This window comes from Saccopteryx bilineata, chromosome X (genome assembly GCF_036850765.1).
Source record: "Saccopteryx bilineata isolate mSacBil1 chromosome X, mSacBil1_pri_phased_curated, whole genome shotgun sequence".
Taxonomy (NCBI): domain Eukaryota; kingdom Metazoa; phylum Chordata; class Mammalia; order Chiroptera; family Emballonuridae; genus Saccopteryx; species Saccopteryx bilineata.
The window spans coordinates 136,259,231-136,275,007 of NC_089502.1; the positions used below are offsets into that span (position 1 = coordinate 136,259,231).

General features: G+C 38.7%; 1 protein-coding gene across 1 annotated transcript in view; it reads left to right on the forward strand.

Annotated features, from left to right (window-relative positions):
• The window catches only part of ACE2 (angiotensin converting enzyme 2), a 42,117-nt gene that overhangs the window by 12,071 nt on the left and 14,269 nt on the right, over nt 1-15,777 (forward strand). The window contains exons 4-10 of the mRNA XM_066248859.1: nt 2,430-2,523; nt 3,135-3,278; nt 4,683-4,795; nt 6,779-6,884; nt 8,790-8,887; nt 11,185-11,354; nt 13,563-13,789. Coding sequence (XP_066104956.1) covers nt 2,430-2,523; nt 3,135-3,278; nt 4,683-4,795; nt 6,779-6,884; nt 8,790-8,887; nt 11,185-11,354; nt 13,563-13,789 — 952 coding nt within the window. The remainder of the gene's footprint in view (nt 1-2,429; nt 2,524-3,134; nt 3,279-4,682; nt 4,796-6,778; nt 6,885-8,789; nt 8,888-11,184; nt 11,355-13,562; nt 13,790-15,777) is intronic.

Here is a 15,777-nt window from a genome sequence, read left to right on the forward strand (position 1 = left end):
CCCCAACCTTTTTTGGGCCACGGACTGGTTTAATGTCAGAAAATATTTTCACGGACTGGTCTTTAGGGTGGGACGGATAAATGTATCACGTGACCGAGACAAGTGTCAAGAGTGAGTCTTAGACGGATGTAACAGAGGGAATCTGGTCGTTTTTTAAAAATAAAACATTGTTCAGACTTAAATATAAGTAAAACAGAAATAATGTAAGTTATTTATTCTTCCTCTGTGGACTGGTACCAAAGGACCCATGGACCGGTACCAGTCTGCGGCCCGGGGGTTGGGGACCACTGGTTTAGACAATCAAATTCCATGGTTCATATCAGTGTCACTGTCAATAAAGTCTTCAAATGTTGCTATGTACTAGTTTCTCCAAATTCAAGAAATCTTATATTCACCCTTGTTAAAATAACATTACTTATTCCATCTCTCTAGGTCAGAAGTCAACAAACTTTTTTTTCTGTAAAGGTAAAGATAGCAAGTATTTTAGGTTTTGTGGGCTGTATTGTCTTTGTCACAATAAGTCAACTCTGCTGCTGTAGTGGGAAATCAGCCATAGCTAATACATAAACAAATGGGCATGGCTGTGTTCCCATAAAACTTTACAGAAACAAGAAGCAGACAGACTTGTTCTACAGATCATAGTTTACAGACCCTTGATCTAACCTATTGAAATATTTTTTATCTAAAATATTTGGCTGTTTAACATCAAAGTCTTCTTTCTCAGTTGCTTATCCTCTGGAACTCTGTGTTCCAAACTACATCTATAAAAAGAAAAAAAATACATGATAAGAAGAAAGATGAAACCATATGGCTCATATCCTCCTACAAGTTGATATTTATTATTCTGCATTCTTTGGCTCTATTTATCTAACTAGTTGTTAATCCATGTTATCTTATCCATTCCATGCTTCTCCATCTTTTCCACAAAGACACCATGTGAAGTCTTGCCCATTGGCCTGATCTAGCCAAAGTGGAACCTGGACATTTTATTTTTAAAAGGTCCCAGATAATTCAGGGACCTTCAGTCAGTCAGGTTTGAAAACTACTGAAATGCATATAAGAGCTTAAAGTGTTTGGGAAGAGGGGATACTCAAATATGTATGAACTCAATGGAGAGGAAGAAGGGGGTAGATTGAAAAAAGCAGGTAGAGAAAGAGACTATGAGGGGTTTTGTGCCATGGTAAGGAATTTCGATTGATTCCTTTGGACTATAGGATCTTGTTGAAGGTTTAAACATGAAATCTATTTTATGTTTTAGGATAATGACTCTTGTAGCAGTGTAAAAGAATGATGGAAGAGGGAAATAGGAAAAGGAGAATCAGGGCCTTTCATCGTTGTTTCTTAAATCATCTGTGGGTGGGATCTAGCCCTCCCTTTCTCCTTCTCTTGTTGTGTTACCAATCTATCACAGGTCAATACTTGGTTAAGTTCACTGATCACATGCCTAGGTGTCATGGAAATATTAAATGGTTTTAAATGTTTATAAACATTTATTCTCTTAGTTACTATACTTAATGCAGAATGGAAGCCAACTATTTGCTGATTTGCACTGATCTAAGGACCATATTTTGAGTAGCACTAATTTACTCTATTACCTTTAGTCTACTTTACACTCTACCTGCAAGGTGAAGTTTAAACTTTTCAGTATGGCATGGAACATCCATCATGATCTGGCCCCTGCTTACCTCTCTCTTCCCATGTCTTCCATCCACTTCCCTCAGCCAGCACTACTACTCTAGTTTCCTTCAACATGTTATCACTCCCTGAAAGTGCCATGACTTTCCCAACCTCCTTCCACCTTTTAGGCTCTGCCCTTCATGTCTCTCTTCTACTTGAGCAATTTCTGCTTCTCTTCCAGGATATAGCTCTAATGTCCCCTCCTCTCTGAAGCCATTGCTGAATCTGCAGGTTATTAATTTATCTACTTCTCTCCATACTGCCATATGGGGAGCGGAATTGTCAATGACAGTTTTAGTCCTTGTCACTGTTATGTCATTATTGATGTCATGGCTGCCTCTCGGTCTGATCATTGTAGGGTTCTTGAGGACCAGTGACTTATTCATGTCAGAATTGTTAAGAGTGTAGGACATAGTAGATGTTCAATAAACGTGCACTTAATGAATGTTGAATGAAACATTTGCACTTCTATGTGCATTCATAGGTGAAAAATGGTTTTGGGATTTTAGTAGATCTGCTTATTTTAGTCACTCCACATATATTTATTACATGTTTATAAGGCTCTCTGCTAGTTGATAGTAGTAAGATTTAACTGAGCTATTTCTGCCCTATGTAAAGGAAGATACTTGCAAAGTAGATGTGAACTGCTGTATTTTGAGGCATAAAAAATTACATGGCAAAAAAATCTTTACATTAGCATTTTATTTAGCATATTTTCCATTTTAACAGTGCTTATTATCTTTAATTTGCAGTTGAACACAATTCTAAGTACAATGAGCACCATTTACAGTACTGGAAAAGTTTGTAGCCCAAATAATTCACAGGAGTGCTTATTACTTGAAACAGGTAAGCTATTAATTTTGGGTATTGATTATGAAATTTAGTTTTTCATTCCAAGTTTTAAAAATGAAATTAATGTTAAATAGTGACATTGTGCCTTTCAGATGGATTATCCAAAGATGAGAAGATTCCAAATATGTGTTTCAGCACATAGATGAACTTCTAACATTTAGCAAAACTACATTTGTAAAGTCTGTCACATTCAAGTAATTTAATTAAGTTAGTAGTTAAATGATTTATTTTCTCTGAAAAAATATTTTGAACTATAAGAAAACTAATGAATCATGAGATTTTATTTCATAACTTTATGATCTTGATGTCTGCCAGCCTTACTTTAAAAAAAAATTACTGATTGATTTTAGAGAGAGACAGAGGAAAGGTGAGAGGGAGAGAGAAACATCGATTTGTTGTTCCACTTATTTATGCATTCACTGGTTGTATTCTGTTTGGGGATTGCACCTGCTACCTTGGCATGTTGGGACGACGCTCTGATCAACTGAGCTATCCAGGCAGGGCTGCCAGCCTTACTTTTAATTCTTGAAAGTTTATGTAATTGTTTACAAATAAAAATTTTGCAAGTGCACATTCATTTGCCTTTGGGTGCTTTTCAATAACAGGCCTGGATAACATAATGCATAACAGCAGCGATTATAATCAACGGCTCTGGGCTTGGGAAGGCTGGAGGTCTGAGGTCGGCAAGCAGCTGAGGCCATTATATGAAGAGTATGTGGCTCTGAAAAATGAGTTCGCAAGAGGAAACAGTAAGTTTGCTGGTCTCTAGAGGTCCCGAAGCTCTCTTTGGGACCATGGGACTATTTCTCATAAATCACAAAGGCTGCTCTTTGAGATAGGGAACATCCCTGAATTCATGAACAATTCATGTTGCTTGTCTCAAAAGCCCTGCTAGATAATAAAGAAAGGTGATTTGACATTCTGTAGTTTAAAGAGATCTAAAGTGAGACTCAACTAAAGGGCCTCAAACAAATCAGTTATCTGGGAAGGTCTCAGGCCCCCAAGTTTCCGGAGGTGATCTCAGGATTGAGTAGAGATTCTATTTTTCAGAAAGAATGATAGAGACATCATCTCTCACCTAAATTCCCACCTAGCTACAGTTTATTCTTAAAGGTCATTTGTGTGTTTACCTCAGGATAGTGTCACAGAAAGAAAAAAATCAGATTAATTTAGGCTGGAAACCCATTATTTTCTGAAGTTGTAATCATAACTCATGTGGTCATAAAAATCTTAACATGGGGAGGAATTTCCAAATCTCTTAATTTACTCTCCTGCCTGAGTAGTGAGCTGAAGCCATGACATTATGAATAACTTTATGCTTGGTTATTCACTGCCTCCTGGGGTTAAGGAAGAATTTGTTTCATCTATTTTTTCTAAATGTCTTTCACTGCCGCTTCAACTCATATTCTCTAGCCGTAGGTAAGCTGGAGACCATAGCTCTTCACCATATCCTTCCATCCAAATATTTATTTCTCTCCTCCTCTCTCTGATCACTCATTGCCAAAATGCCTGTAAAAAGTAGAAAATGTTAATATACTTTTGCAAATTTTATTAGCTAATACCCTAACACTAGCTCATGTTTCCTGATGATGAGATATTACATGAAATGCACAGAAATGTATGTGTTTAGATATGATTTGCAAATAAACACAGGCCCACAGTATCAATGTTTAAGATGAATTGGGTTGGATTTGAAAATATAAGGCCCTGAACAAAATAAGAATTTAAAAACTCAGATCCAGTCACATATTTATTTCAAAGCTAAAGATGCAAACTGATTTATGGAGAGAGTAGAGACCCAGGGTTAAGAGATTCAGAGCCTTACCAGTTGTTTGACCTTGAACAAATGATTTAAGCAGCTAAAAGCAGGCTGTTAATCTGCACAATGGGAATTATAATAATGTCAATCTTGTAGACTAAGCATATTAGATGAGACAGTGCATTTAAATTTCTGGCACAGTTCAAGTTCTTAACAGACATTAGCTAGTGTTATTATTCATTTGCATTCCTTTGAGTTGATATTTAGAAAGACAGTAAAAATGTGCCAGATTTTTGGATTTTTTTAAACCTTTAGTCAAGGCTAATCTATGTACATACTGTGCTTTAACTCCTTCTTTCCCTTATGTTCTTCTCTTTCTTCTTTTTAAAAACAGATTACAAGGACTATGGGGATTATTGGAGAGGAGATTATGAAACCGAGGGGACAGTTGACTATGAATATAACCGCAGCCAGTTGATTAAAGATGTGGACCGTATCTTTGAAGAGGTAACTGAGGAATTGTACTGAGAGACAGATGTAGGGCAGTGCAAAGGAAAAAGGGACAGTGACCAAAGGCATTCTGGCCTTTTCCTCCCCATTTGTCATTGTATTTCCTGCTATTTACAAGACTGAACAAAGTCAATTTGATAGACATTTATTCATTTTTTGTAATGAAATTGTAAAGAATAGTGTGAATTTCTTCCCCCAGGCTTTCAAGAATCATTTCCTAAATGTGTTTTTTTATTGAATTTATTGGAGTGACACTGATTAACATAATTATACAGTTTTAGGTGCCTAATTCTATATCCATATTGTGTGTTCACCCCCCTTCCCAAGGCAAGTCTCTCTCCATCAGCATTTATCTCCCCATACCCCTCCACCTTCAGCCTTCCCTACCCCTGGCAGTCACCACACTGTTGTCCATGTCCATGAGTTTGTTTTTGTTTTTGTTTTTGTTTCTGTCATTCTTAGCTCAATCCCTCCACCCACTTCACCCTGTGTTCTGGTTTGTTCTTAACACACTAGTCAACCATTCCAAGGCCTCATAGTTATGGAATATTAGACCTTGAAAAGATCTTATATAACAGGGTAACTCCTACAGATGATCAAAATTGCTCTACTTTCCTCCCCTTTTCAGCCACTAACCAGCAATTACCAACAGCAACATTATAAACAGGAAAGATTATAGGAAGGAATGGTCTTTGTGAACTACTTGGGGCCAAGCACTGTCTTTTTTTGTTAGCAGAGCCATTGGTTTTATTTCCTTCCTCATGACAATTGATATTCCCCTCTTACCCTTGTGCCTTCCAACTTTTTATGTGTAGCTACTCTGTCAACCATAGTTGGGAAGCACTATCAAAAATGGAAGCAAAACAAGCAACCCCCACAAAGAAAGAGAAATGGCCAAAAGATTTGGATAAATATGTCATGAGAAAAATGACAAATAGGCAAGTAAAGTATTATTAGGAAATTAAACCCATGTTTAAAAACCACTACACACCCACCAGAATAGCTGCGGTTAGAAAAGACTGACAATACCAAGTGTTGGTGAAGATACGGAGATACTGGAGCCCTTATACACTGCTGACAGAGATGTCAAATGGTTCAGCCACTATGAAAAATAATTTGACAATTTCTTAAAAGTTAAACATACTTACCATATGATTAAGGTATTCCACTATTAGGTGTCTATATGAAAGAAATGAAAATGTATATCAATACAAAGACTTATACATGGATGTTTATGGAAGCATTATTCATAGTAGCCCGAAACTGGAAACAACCTAGTCATTCCACGACTGGTGAATTTTATCCATGAGAGGAATGAAGCAAACTCTGATGTATTCATACAATGAAATGCTACTCAGTAATAACAAGGAATGAACTATTGATCCATGCAATAACATGGATGCACTTTAAAAACATTATGCTAAGTAAAAGAAGCCAGACACAAAAGGTCACATATTGTGTGATTTCATTTATATGAAATGTTCAGAATAGGAAAATTTATAAAGACAGAAATCAGTGCAGTGATTACCTGGAGCTGAGGGTGGGAGTGGAATAGACTACAAATAGGCACAAGGAACCTTTTGGGGGTAAGGAAATATTCTAAAACTGCGTGGTGGTAATGGCTGCTCAACAGTACAAATTTACTAAATGTCATGGGTGAATTTTATAGTATTGTAAATGATATTTCAATTTAAAAACAAAGGAAGTAAGTGGCATTTTAGAAATGAGTGTTTTTGCATCTGTTTTCATTTTGGGACCTGTATTCCTCCAGGTGTGTTTATTGCTTTAAGCCGTAAAGCTAGTTACCATCAACATCTGGAAAGAAGAAATGCTTTCAAATGCTCCAGAACATTTGAGAGGAAAAGAAATGGGAATTTAGGGAAATTCTACTTGTCTAATGAAGCTTCTATTTTTAAGGTTGAGGAATGGGAATAAGAGCAGGGTTCTCTTGGTCTTAAACTTTCTTCCTGGACTTTTCAGATTAAACCATTATATGAACATCTTCATGCATATGTGAGGAAAAAGTTGATGGATGTCTACCCTTCCCGTATCAGTCCGACTGGATGTCTCCCTGCCCATTTGCTTGGTAAGAAACTGAATTCTTTGTGTACTTTGCTGTATGTTATTTTTACCAAAGTTGTTTTTTGGAGTGAGGCTCAACATTAAACTTTTGAAAAATTCTATGAATGGAATTAGTAACATTGTAGAGATCACATTTTGAAAGCACTGTCTTCAGTAGAAAGGTCATTTGAAATCATTCTCTATTGCATTATTTTGTATATGAACAGTTATTATGTTGGCTACAATGTAAAGATAAATTGGTTATTTAAGATAACCAGAGAAGGAACTGCAAGTTCAAATGAGAATGGAAATGGGTGAAACAAATCTTACTATGCAAGTTGGTTGGCTAAGCTCTTGAGGTAGAATTTGGGATTTTAGTATCATATTGTCAGAGGAAAGAAGCTTCGTAGGCTGAAGGTAGATAGCCATGAGAAGCCTTCTAGAATTAAGGGGCAGGCTGAGTTAAATCTTCATAAGTTTATTCTAAACTGCAGCAATAACTTCAGTTAGAAAGTACTTGATTTGGCTACATATGAATAATGAATGAAGTCTTTTTCATGAAGGAAGATGCCTAGCTTAGAAGGGAAATCAATCTTCCAAGAACTTTGGATCCTACTATGGAGTCTTTGTAGACCATGCAAGACCTGGGGCCCTTTACTGAACAGTTATACCAGAGGAAGTTTGACCAACATAGAGTAAAAATGAGGCTTCCTTTGTTCTAGACACTATTAATTCTATTCATTTATGTTAAGGTTATGTTGGGTTTTTGAAGCCATACTGTTTGTTGGGTCCCTTTTGGTCTTTTACTTGTGGACTATATTTCAGCCCATCACATATGACATATTTTAATAGATATATTCATGAAGTATCTGCCAGTTACACAAACAGCTTTATCTCCAAAAAAGTGTCAGCTCCAGGGCCACTGGCTCTCAAAAGAGTTTGCTGAATGGGAGACATCTACTGCTGCCCCTCTCTGATTCCAGAACATTTTGAAATTTAGATTTCCATACAGACTATGAAGCATTAATTAAGATTATATAATATATAAAGGGTTTACATAGTCTACTTTTCACTTATTAATTTATATTATATTTTCCATTTCACAAAGTCATCATTATTTATATGCAAAAATCTTCTAATATCCTTTGTGTCACTATTCATAGAGTTTACTGACTCATTGCTTAGTAATGACTAACTTTGGAAAGAGGTAGGCCAACCAGTTGATAATTTCACTAAGCAATAAGCTTAATGAAAAACTCAAGTTATCTCCATTTTTAATATCTCTCAGTAAGATCAATACCCTACCTGTTATTTTTTACAGAGACAGAGAGAGAGTCAGAGAGAGAGGGATAGATAGAGACAGACAGACAGGAATGGAGAGAGATGAGAAGCATCAATCATCAGTTTTGCATTGCGACACCTTAGTTGTTCATTGATTGCTTTCTCATTTGTGCCTTGACCGTGGGCCTTCAGCAGACTGAGTAACCCTTTGCTTTAGCCAGTGACCTTGGATCCAAGCTGGTGAGCTTTACTCAAACCAGATGAGCCCATGCTCAAGCTGGCGACCTTGGGGTCTCGAATCTGAGTCCTCCACATTCCAGTCCGACACTCCATCCACTGCACCACTACCTGATCAGGCAATACCCTACCTGTTATTTAAGGTACTTAATGTCATTGACATTGTAAACCACTTTTCCAAGAAAAGATTGCAACATAAGAAATAAATTTAGCTTGAAAATTTTTATTTACATGGTTTTATATACAAAAGATAGGAATTAAAGGATGACCTACAAAGAAAAAAAGGTAGTGAAAAGGGAGCACATAAACTAGGTTATGGCCTGTTAACCAATATCACCTCATACATTTTACAAATATCAGATCTATACTTCTGCTATCTTTTTTATATATTAACAAAATCTTTTTTTAATAGGTGATATGTGGGGTAGATTTTGGACAAATCTGTACCCTTTGACAGTCCCCTTTGGACAGAAACCAAACATAGATGTTACTCAGGCAATGGTGAACAAGGTAGGAAGAAGAGCCTTTGGAAACTAAATCTAAATCCTCAACTTTACATTTTTGTCTAATGACACCAAGTTTAGTTTTATATGTGCAATTTTAATTACATACAAGTTTACAATCAGCGGTAAAACATGATAGTATGTTTATATTTGCTTATTTTTATTATTTCATTATTATGCTGCATAGGCCCTCATTGGAGCAATAGAACTGTATTTGCTACTTTGTACTTACAAAGGTTCTTCTGCAGTGCAGGCGTACAATATATGCAAATATGCACGGATGTAAATTAGTTTGATTGTGATGAGATAGTTAATAAGTTTGCAAAACGAAAGCAAGAAAAAAATTTATTTAAATATTTTCACATTTGTAATTTTAATTTCAAGTATAATTCTATGATTTTTTGTTCAAACTTCTGATTGTTACTCTTATTATATGAATACTATCATTAATTATAATTATACTTTTACATATGTTCAACTATTAGTTCAAAACTTTAGTATTATCATGCTATTATTAATTATATTGTACATATATTGTATTCAAATTTAATTGGAAATAAAACATTAATAGTACATAATATTTTTATTTATTTAAAAATATGGTTAACATATTTTTATTTTCCCTGTCTCTCTCTTTTTAAAAAAAATATTTTTTGTATTTTTCCAAAGTTAGAAGCCAGGAGGCAGGCAGACTCCCACTTGTGCCCAACCGGGATCCACTCGGCATGCCCACCAGGGGGCGATGCTCTGCCCATCTGGGGCTTGCTCCATTTCCACCGTAGCCATTCTAGTGCCTGAGGTGGAGACCATAGAGCCATCCTCAGCGCCAGGGCCAACTTTGCTCCCATGGAGCTCTGGCTGTGGGAGTGGAAGAGAGAGAAAGAAAGGAGAGGGGGAAGGGTGGAGAAGCAGATGGTCACTTCTCCTGTGTGTCCTGACTGGCAATTGAACCTGGGACTTCCACATGCTGGGCCGATGCTCTACCACTGAGCCAACTAGTCTTTCTTTTATTTTAAGGGGCCCAATATTTTCTTCTGCACCTGGGGCCTCAATCGACCTTAATTCACCTGTGTTCTTAACCATTTTAAATCAGTAATGCAATGAATATCTTCACACATATAACATACTCCTGGGGAAAGTCCACAGCTGAATAAAAACATGAGGCTGTAAGGGTCTCTAGATTCCTGCAGCTCCATTTTGTAGTGGGGCAGCAGCAGAGGCCCATCTTTATGTCACCTCTTAGCCTATCTACAGTGTTTTTATACCCACCATGTATCTTAATGTTATCTTTACAGTAAACCTATGAGATTATCAGGACATGGATTATGATAGTTCCATGTTGTAGGTGAGAAAACTGAAGCTTGGATAGACGTTTTGCCCCAAATCACAAAGACAGTCAGTGTCAACTAAGGTTTGAACTCAGAACTCCTAATATTTCCAGGGTGGTTTTTATTCATTCATTCTTTAACAGGTGTTAAGTGTTCTTGTTGGTCTACACTGTTTTGGTATACATTCATTCTGCTCAAGAATGCCATACTCATTAAGACCAATATTGTCTGACATTAAGCCTTTATAGGTCAATAATCATAAAAAGCCAGTGTCATAGCCTGTTTCATATCCCCAGGGCTGACACAGGAGAAAAACCAGGCTTGACTGATCTTCAAGACCAGAGGAAACTTTCTGTGTTACTAGAAGTGATTCATGAAGTATCTGCCAGTTACACAAACAGCTTTATTTCCAAAGAAGTGTCAGCTCCAGGGCCACTGGCTCTCAAAAGAGTTTGCTGAATGAGAAACATCTACTGCTGCCCCTCTCTGATTCCAGAACATTTTGAAATTTAGACTGTCATACAGACTATGAAGCACTATTTAAGATTATATAATATATAAAGGGTTTACATAGTCTACTTTTCACTTATTAATTTATATTATATTTTCCATTTCACAAAGTCATCATTATTTATTTAACTATTCTAGTGGCTGTTTCTACTTTTTCCTTATTGAAAATCATTTTACATGTTGTACATCTTAAATTTACACAATGTTATATGTCAAATATATTTCAATTAAAAACAAAAGAAACAAAAACTCATTTTAAATTTAATTCTTTGACCTATTTTCTGAACTTCCTAGGTTAGTTCTTTAGAGACAAGATTACTGAGACTAAGAATACAAATACTTAGGAAACTGTCCATACATGTCACCAAATTGCCATCCAGAAATCTTATGCCTTTATACATATCCAACGGAAAGAATGCCGTTGTGTTGTTTTAATGCTAGAATTAAATGCTCTTCTTTCTTCTAGGGCTGGGATGCAGAGAGGATATTCAAGGAGGCTGAGAAGTTCTTTATGTCTGTTGGCCTTCGTAATATGACTGAAGGATTTTGGAAGAACTCCATGCTAACTGAGCCAAGCGATGGACGGAATGTGGTCTGCCATCCCACAGCTTGGGACCTAGGGAAGAATGACTTCAGGTAGCAAGGCTGATACGAAAATGGGAGACAGTGGAGGCAGGGAAGAGGATGAATTTATATTCCTTGTCTGCTTCTTCTTCATTGACTGTGGACTGCCAAGTGTGTGGGGACATAACTTCCTGGTTGAGGCACCTTCCATTTAGCCAAGGACAGCAAAGAAGGAAGCAGCTGTTGGCCTTTAAGTGCTACGCTGCAGGCAACTGGGAGATAGGTGGATCTGCCTGGTGAAGTAGATATGGGCAGGACCCCAGCAGCATCCACTAGAGTAGGTGCTGGCTATTCTTTTCTGCAAAGGGTCAGAGAGTAAATCATTTAGGCTTTGCAGGTCTGTTGCAACTACTTCGTTCTACCCTTGTGGCATGACAATAGCCCTAGATAACACATAAGCAAATGGGTATGACTATGAGCCAATAAAGCCTTATTTATCAAAACAGGGGGTCAGCCACAGGCTATAGGTTACTGACTCTAGTAGTAGGGTGAGGCTTAAAAATAAGTATATGTGGTCCTGGCTGGTTGGCTCAGTGGTGGAGTGTCGGGCTGGCATGCAGGAGTCCCGGGTTCGATTCCTGGCCAGGGCACACAGGAGAAGCACCCATCTGCTTCTCCACCCCTCCCCCTCTCCTTCCTCTCTGTCTCTCTCTTCCCCTCCTGCAGCCAAGGCTCCACTGGAGCAAAGTTGGCCCGGGCACTGAGGATGGCTCCATGGCCTCTGCCTCAGGCGCTAGAATGGCCCTGGTTGCGGCAGAGCAATGCCCCAGATGGGCAGAGCGTCACCCCCTGGTGGGCATGCCGGGTGGATCCTGGTCGGGTGCATGCGGGAGTCTGTCTGACTGCCTTCCTGTTTCCAACTTCAGAAAAATAAATAAATAAATAAATTAGTATATGTAAGCTTCCTAGCACATGATCTTACATCCAATAGATATTACATATATAGTAGCTATTCTTAAAATTGTTTCAAAAGAGAATGGAGAAAATAACCAAGTTAGAAAAACAGATCATGTTGGGGTACATTGATTCTTAAGCAGCAGGAAGTCCTTAAAAGGTATTTACCAGGGAGATGACATGGTCAGAGCAGTAGAAAAATTAATTTAGGAACCTACTGAAATATGACCCCTTATATTCACCTGAATGAAATTGCTCTTGCTGACTTGCAAAGGACCACCTGTAATTGCCAAAGGCAGTCGTTATTTCATTGGGCCACAGCATTAGATAACTTTTATAAGTTGTCTTTGAAATGCTATTTTTCTTTGGCCTCTTTATTGTCATCCTCTTCTATACTACTTTGACTTCGCTCCCCAACTTCTCTGAACGAGTTTCATCTTCCCACCCTGTGCATACTGGGACCTCCCAGGGCTTTGTCTTTGGCCCTCTTTTCTTGCATTCTACCTATACCTGCTTCATGGGCCACCACATTCACTCCCTGACTTACAGGCTAATGATTCCCAACTGTCAATTTCTAGCCCCTTCTCCTACTACTCCTCTATCCTGGCTGTATCAAACTGCTTGCAGTGTCCTGAATGGCACATTCTTAAGCCCTTCTCACTGAGCACCTTCAAGAATGCTAACCTTTTGTCCCTCCCTGCCATCCACCTGGCATATTTCTGCATGCTGATCCAGGTCCAGATTGCTCATTGTATCCTCAGTTATGACCTTATTAGTGCTTCTAGGAGACTGCCTGCATCATTCATTGTTATGCCCAAACCCATGCTTGCTGATCACTTACAGAGTACTTGTGTCAGACTGTAGTAGAGGACTCTGCTTATCTTTTTTTTAAATTTTTTTATTTATTCATTTTAGAGAGGGCCAAGGGGGAGAGAGAGAAAGAGTGAGGGAGACAGAGAGAGAGAAGGATGGAGGAGCAGGAAGCATCAGCTCCCATATGTGCCTTGACCAGGCAAGCCAGGGGTTTCGAACCGGTGACCTCAGCATTCCAGGTCAATGCTTTAACCACTGCGCCACCACAGGCCAGGCTCTGCTTATCTTTCTTTGTTAGTCTGTGACCAGGAGAACAGGATGCAACCCTGCCCACCACTTTATATTCAGCACCCACTACAGTTTCTTGAACTTAAAACATAGGTCTTTAAGATTCATTGGTGAATAAATCTTGGAAAGATGATTCATGCTAGAAAAATCCCATACAACTGTACTGTGATGATTAAATGAAATTCAATGAGATTCATTTTCATCTAGTAGTGCATTTATGTGCAGGATCAAGATGTGCACAAAGGTGACAATGGATGACTTCCTGACAGCCCATCATGAGATGGGCCACATCCAGTATGACATGGCATATGCTGAACAGCCCTACCTACTGAGGAGTGGAGCTAATGAAGGGTTCCATGAAGCTGTCGGGGAGATTATGTCACTATCTGTAGCTACACCTAAGCATCTGAAAGCCATGGGTCTTCTGTCACCTGATTTTTATGAAGACCAAGGTACAGACATTTTCTCATAGCTTGTTTTAGAGATGTGGGCAAAGGTATTTATTATCATGCATAAGATATATTTGATTTTTGACACATAATGTATAAGGTATTTATGGGTAACTGGAAATTACTACTGGTAAAGAAAAAAATTAAGTATTTATCATGACATGTTGATTTGTAGTTTTGTATCTTTGAAAAGGGCATAAGAGAGGTAACTGAATGGTCTTGGGACTCTAAAAATACACCTACCAGAAGATTTTTTAAATGATGCTTAAACAGGCCCACAGAACAGAAATGGCTTATTGAAGGTCACCTAGCTAATTAGTGTAGAATTTTCGACTAGATCTCTCTGGTGGTAGGTAAAAACTTCACAAAATTTTAGAGGGAACAGTTTCTAAAAACCATTTTGCAGAGGAGGCAAGCTGAAGACAAGAGAGGGAAAGTAACGAGCCGGAGGTCAAAAAGCAACATGGCCAAACCAGGATCAGAGCCCTAAACTGAAGCTTTCTCCATAATATTATGCAAAGTAAAGGATAACTTGAAATTTAGAACTTCTTAAAGAACAGGTGGTGGAATACCAAGGTTGAAAGGGACTGAAATGTGGCCCTGGCTGGTTGGCTCAGCAGTAGAACGTCAGCCCAGTGTGTGGAAGTCCTAGGTTCTATTCCCGGCCAGGGCACACAGGAGAAGCACCCATCTGCTTCTCCACCCTTTCCCCTCTACTTTCTCTCTGTTTCTTTCTTCCCCTCCCGCAGCCAAGGCTCCATTGGAGCAAAGTTGGCCCAGACACTGAGGATGGCTCCATAGCCTCCGCCTCAGGTGCTAGAATGGCTCCAACCGCAACAGAAAACACCCCAGATGGGCAGAGCATTGGGGCGTGCTGGGTGGATCCCAGTCAGGCACATGCGGGAATCTGTCTGCCTGCCTCACTGCTCCTCACTTCAGAAAAATACAAAAAAAAAAAAAAAAAAAAAAGAAAGGGACTGAAATGTTCCCCCCCCCTTTTTTCTTTTTTTACAAGTGAGAGGAGGGGAGATGGAGAGATAGATTCCCTCATGCACCCCAACTGGGATCTACCCAGCAACCTTCATATGGGGCCAATGCTCTCCCCATCTGGGGCCATGCTCACAACCAAGCTATTTTTTTAGCACCTGAGGCAGAGGCTCCACAGAGTCATCTTCAGTGTCTGGGACTGATGCGCTCAAACCAATGGAGCTATGGCTGCAGGAGAAGAAGAGAAAGAGAGAGAGGACGGGAGGAGAAGGAGTGGAGAAGCAGATGTTGGCTTCTCCTGTGTGCCCTGACTGGGAATCAAACCCAGGACATTCACATGCTAGGCCAATGCTCTACCACTGAGCCATCCAGCCAGGACCTGAAGTGTTTTCTTCGTCCAGCAGAAGCATGACTTTGTCCTTGCAACATCCTCTCAGATCCATGCTATTATTCAATATCACTGCCTGAGGTAGCCTGTTTCTCTTTGGATGACTTAGACTTGATAGAACACAACAAATATTCACAAGATCCAGATTCTTCATAAGATACCATGGCTTTTGATTTTTCTTTATAAAAGAAGAATAGTTAGAGCCAAATATGTTCTTTTTTGAATATTCTATCCGCTCATTTTAGCTGGATGGAAGTATTGGTCAATGAGGTCAAGTTCATGAGCTCCATTCTTGTGTGGGCAATTCACTTTGCCTTAATTTCTGGTTCCTTACCTTAGTGATATGACGAGAACCTGGGAGTAGGTCAGTGTAAAGCCATCATGTCTGAAAAAATTCCTGTAAGCAAACCCAGGAAGTAATAAATGAGTAGTGGCATCCTCCCATGAAGGAAGAAACAAAGGAAAGGCAGTTCAAGGTACCCACGCCTGGTTCTTAATTTTAAAATATTATTCTCAAATCAATTTATAGAAAATTATTTGTTTTATCATTTAAAAAAATATTCCCTGGCAGCAGGAAAAGATGGTTGAATCACAAAGATAGTATTAAACATGATTA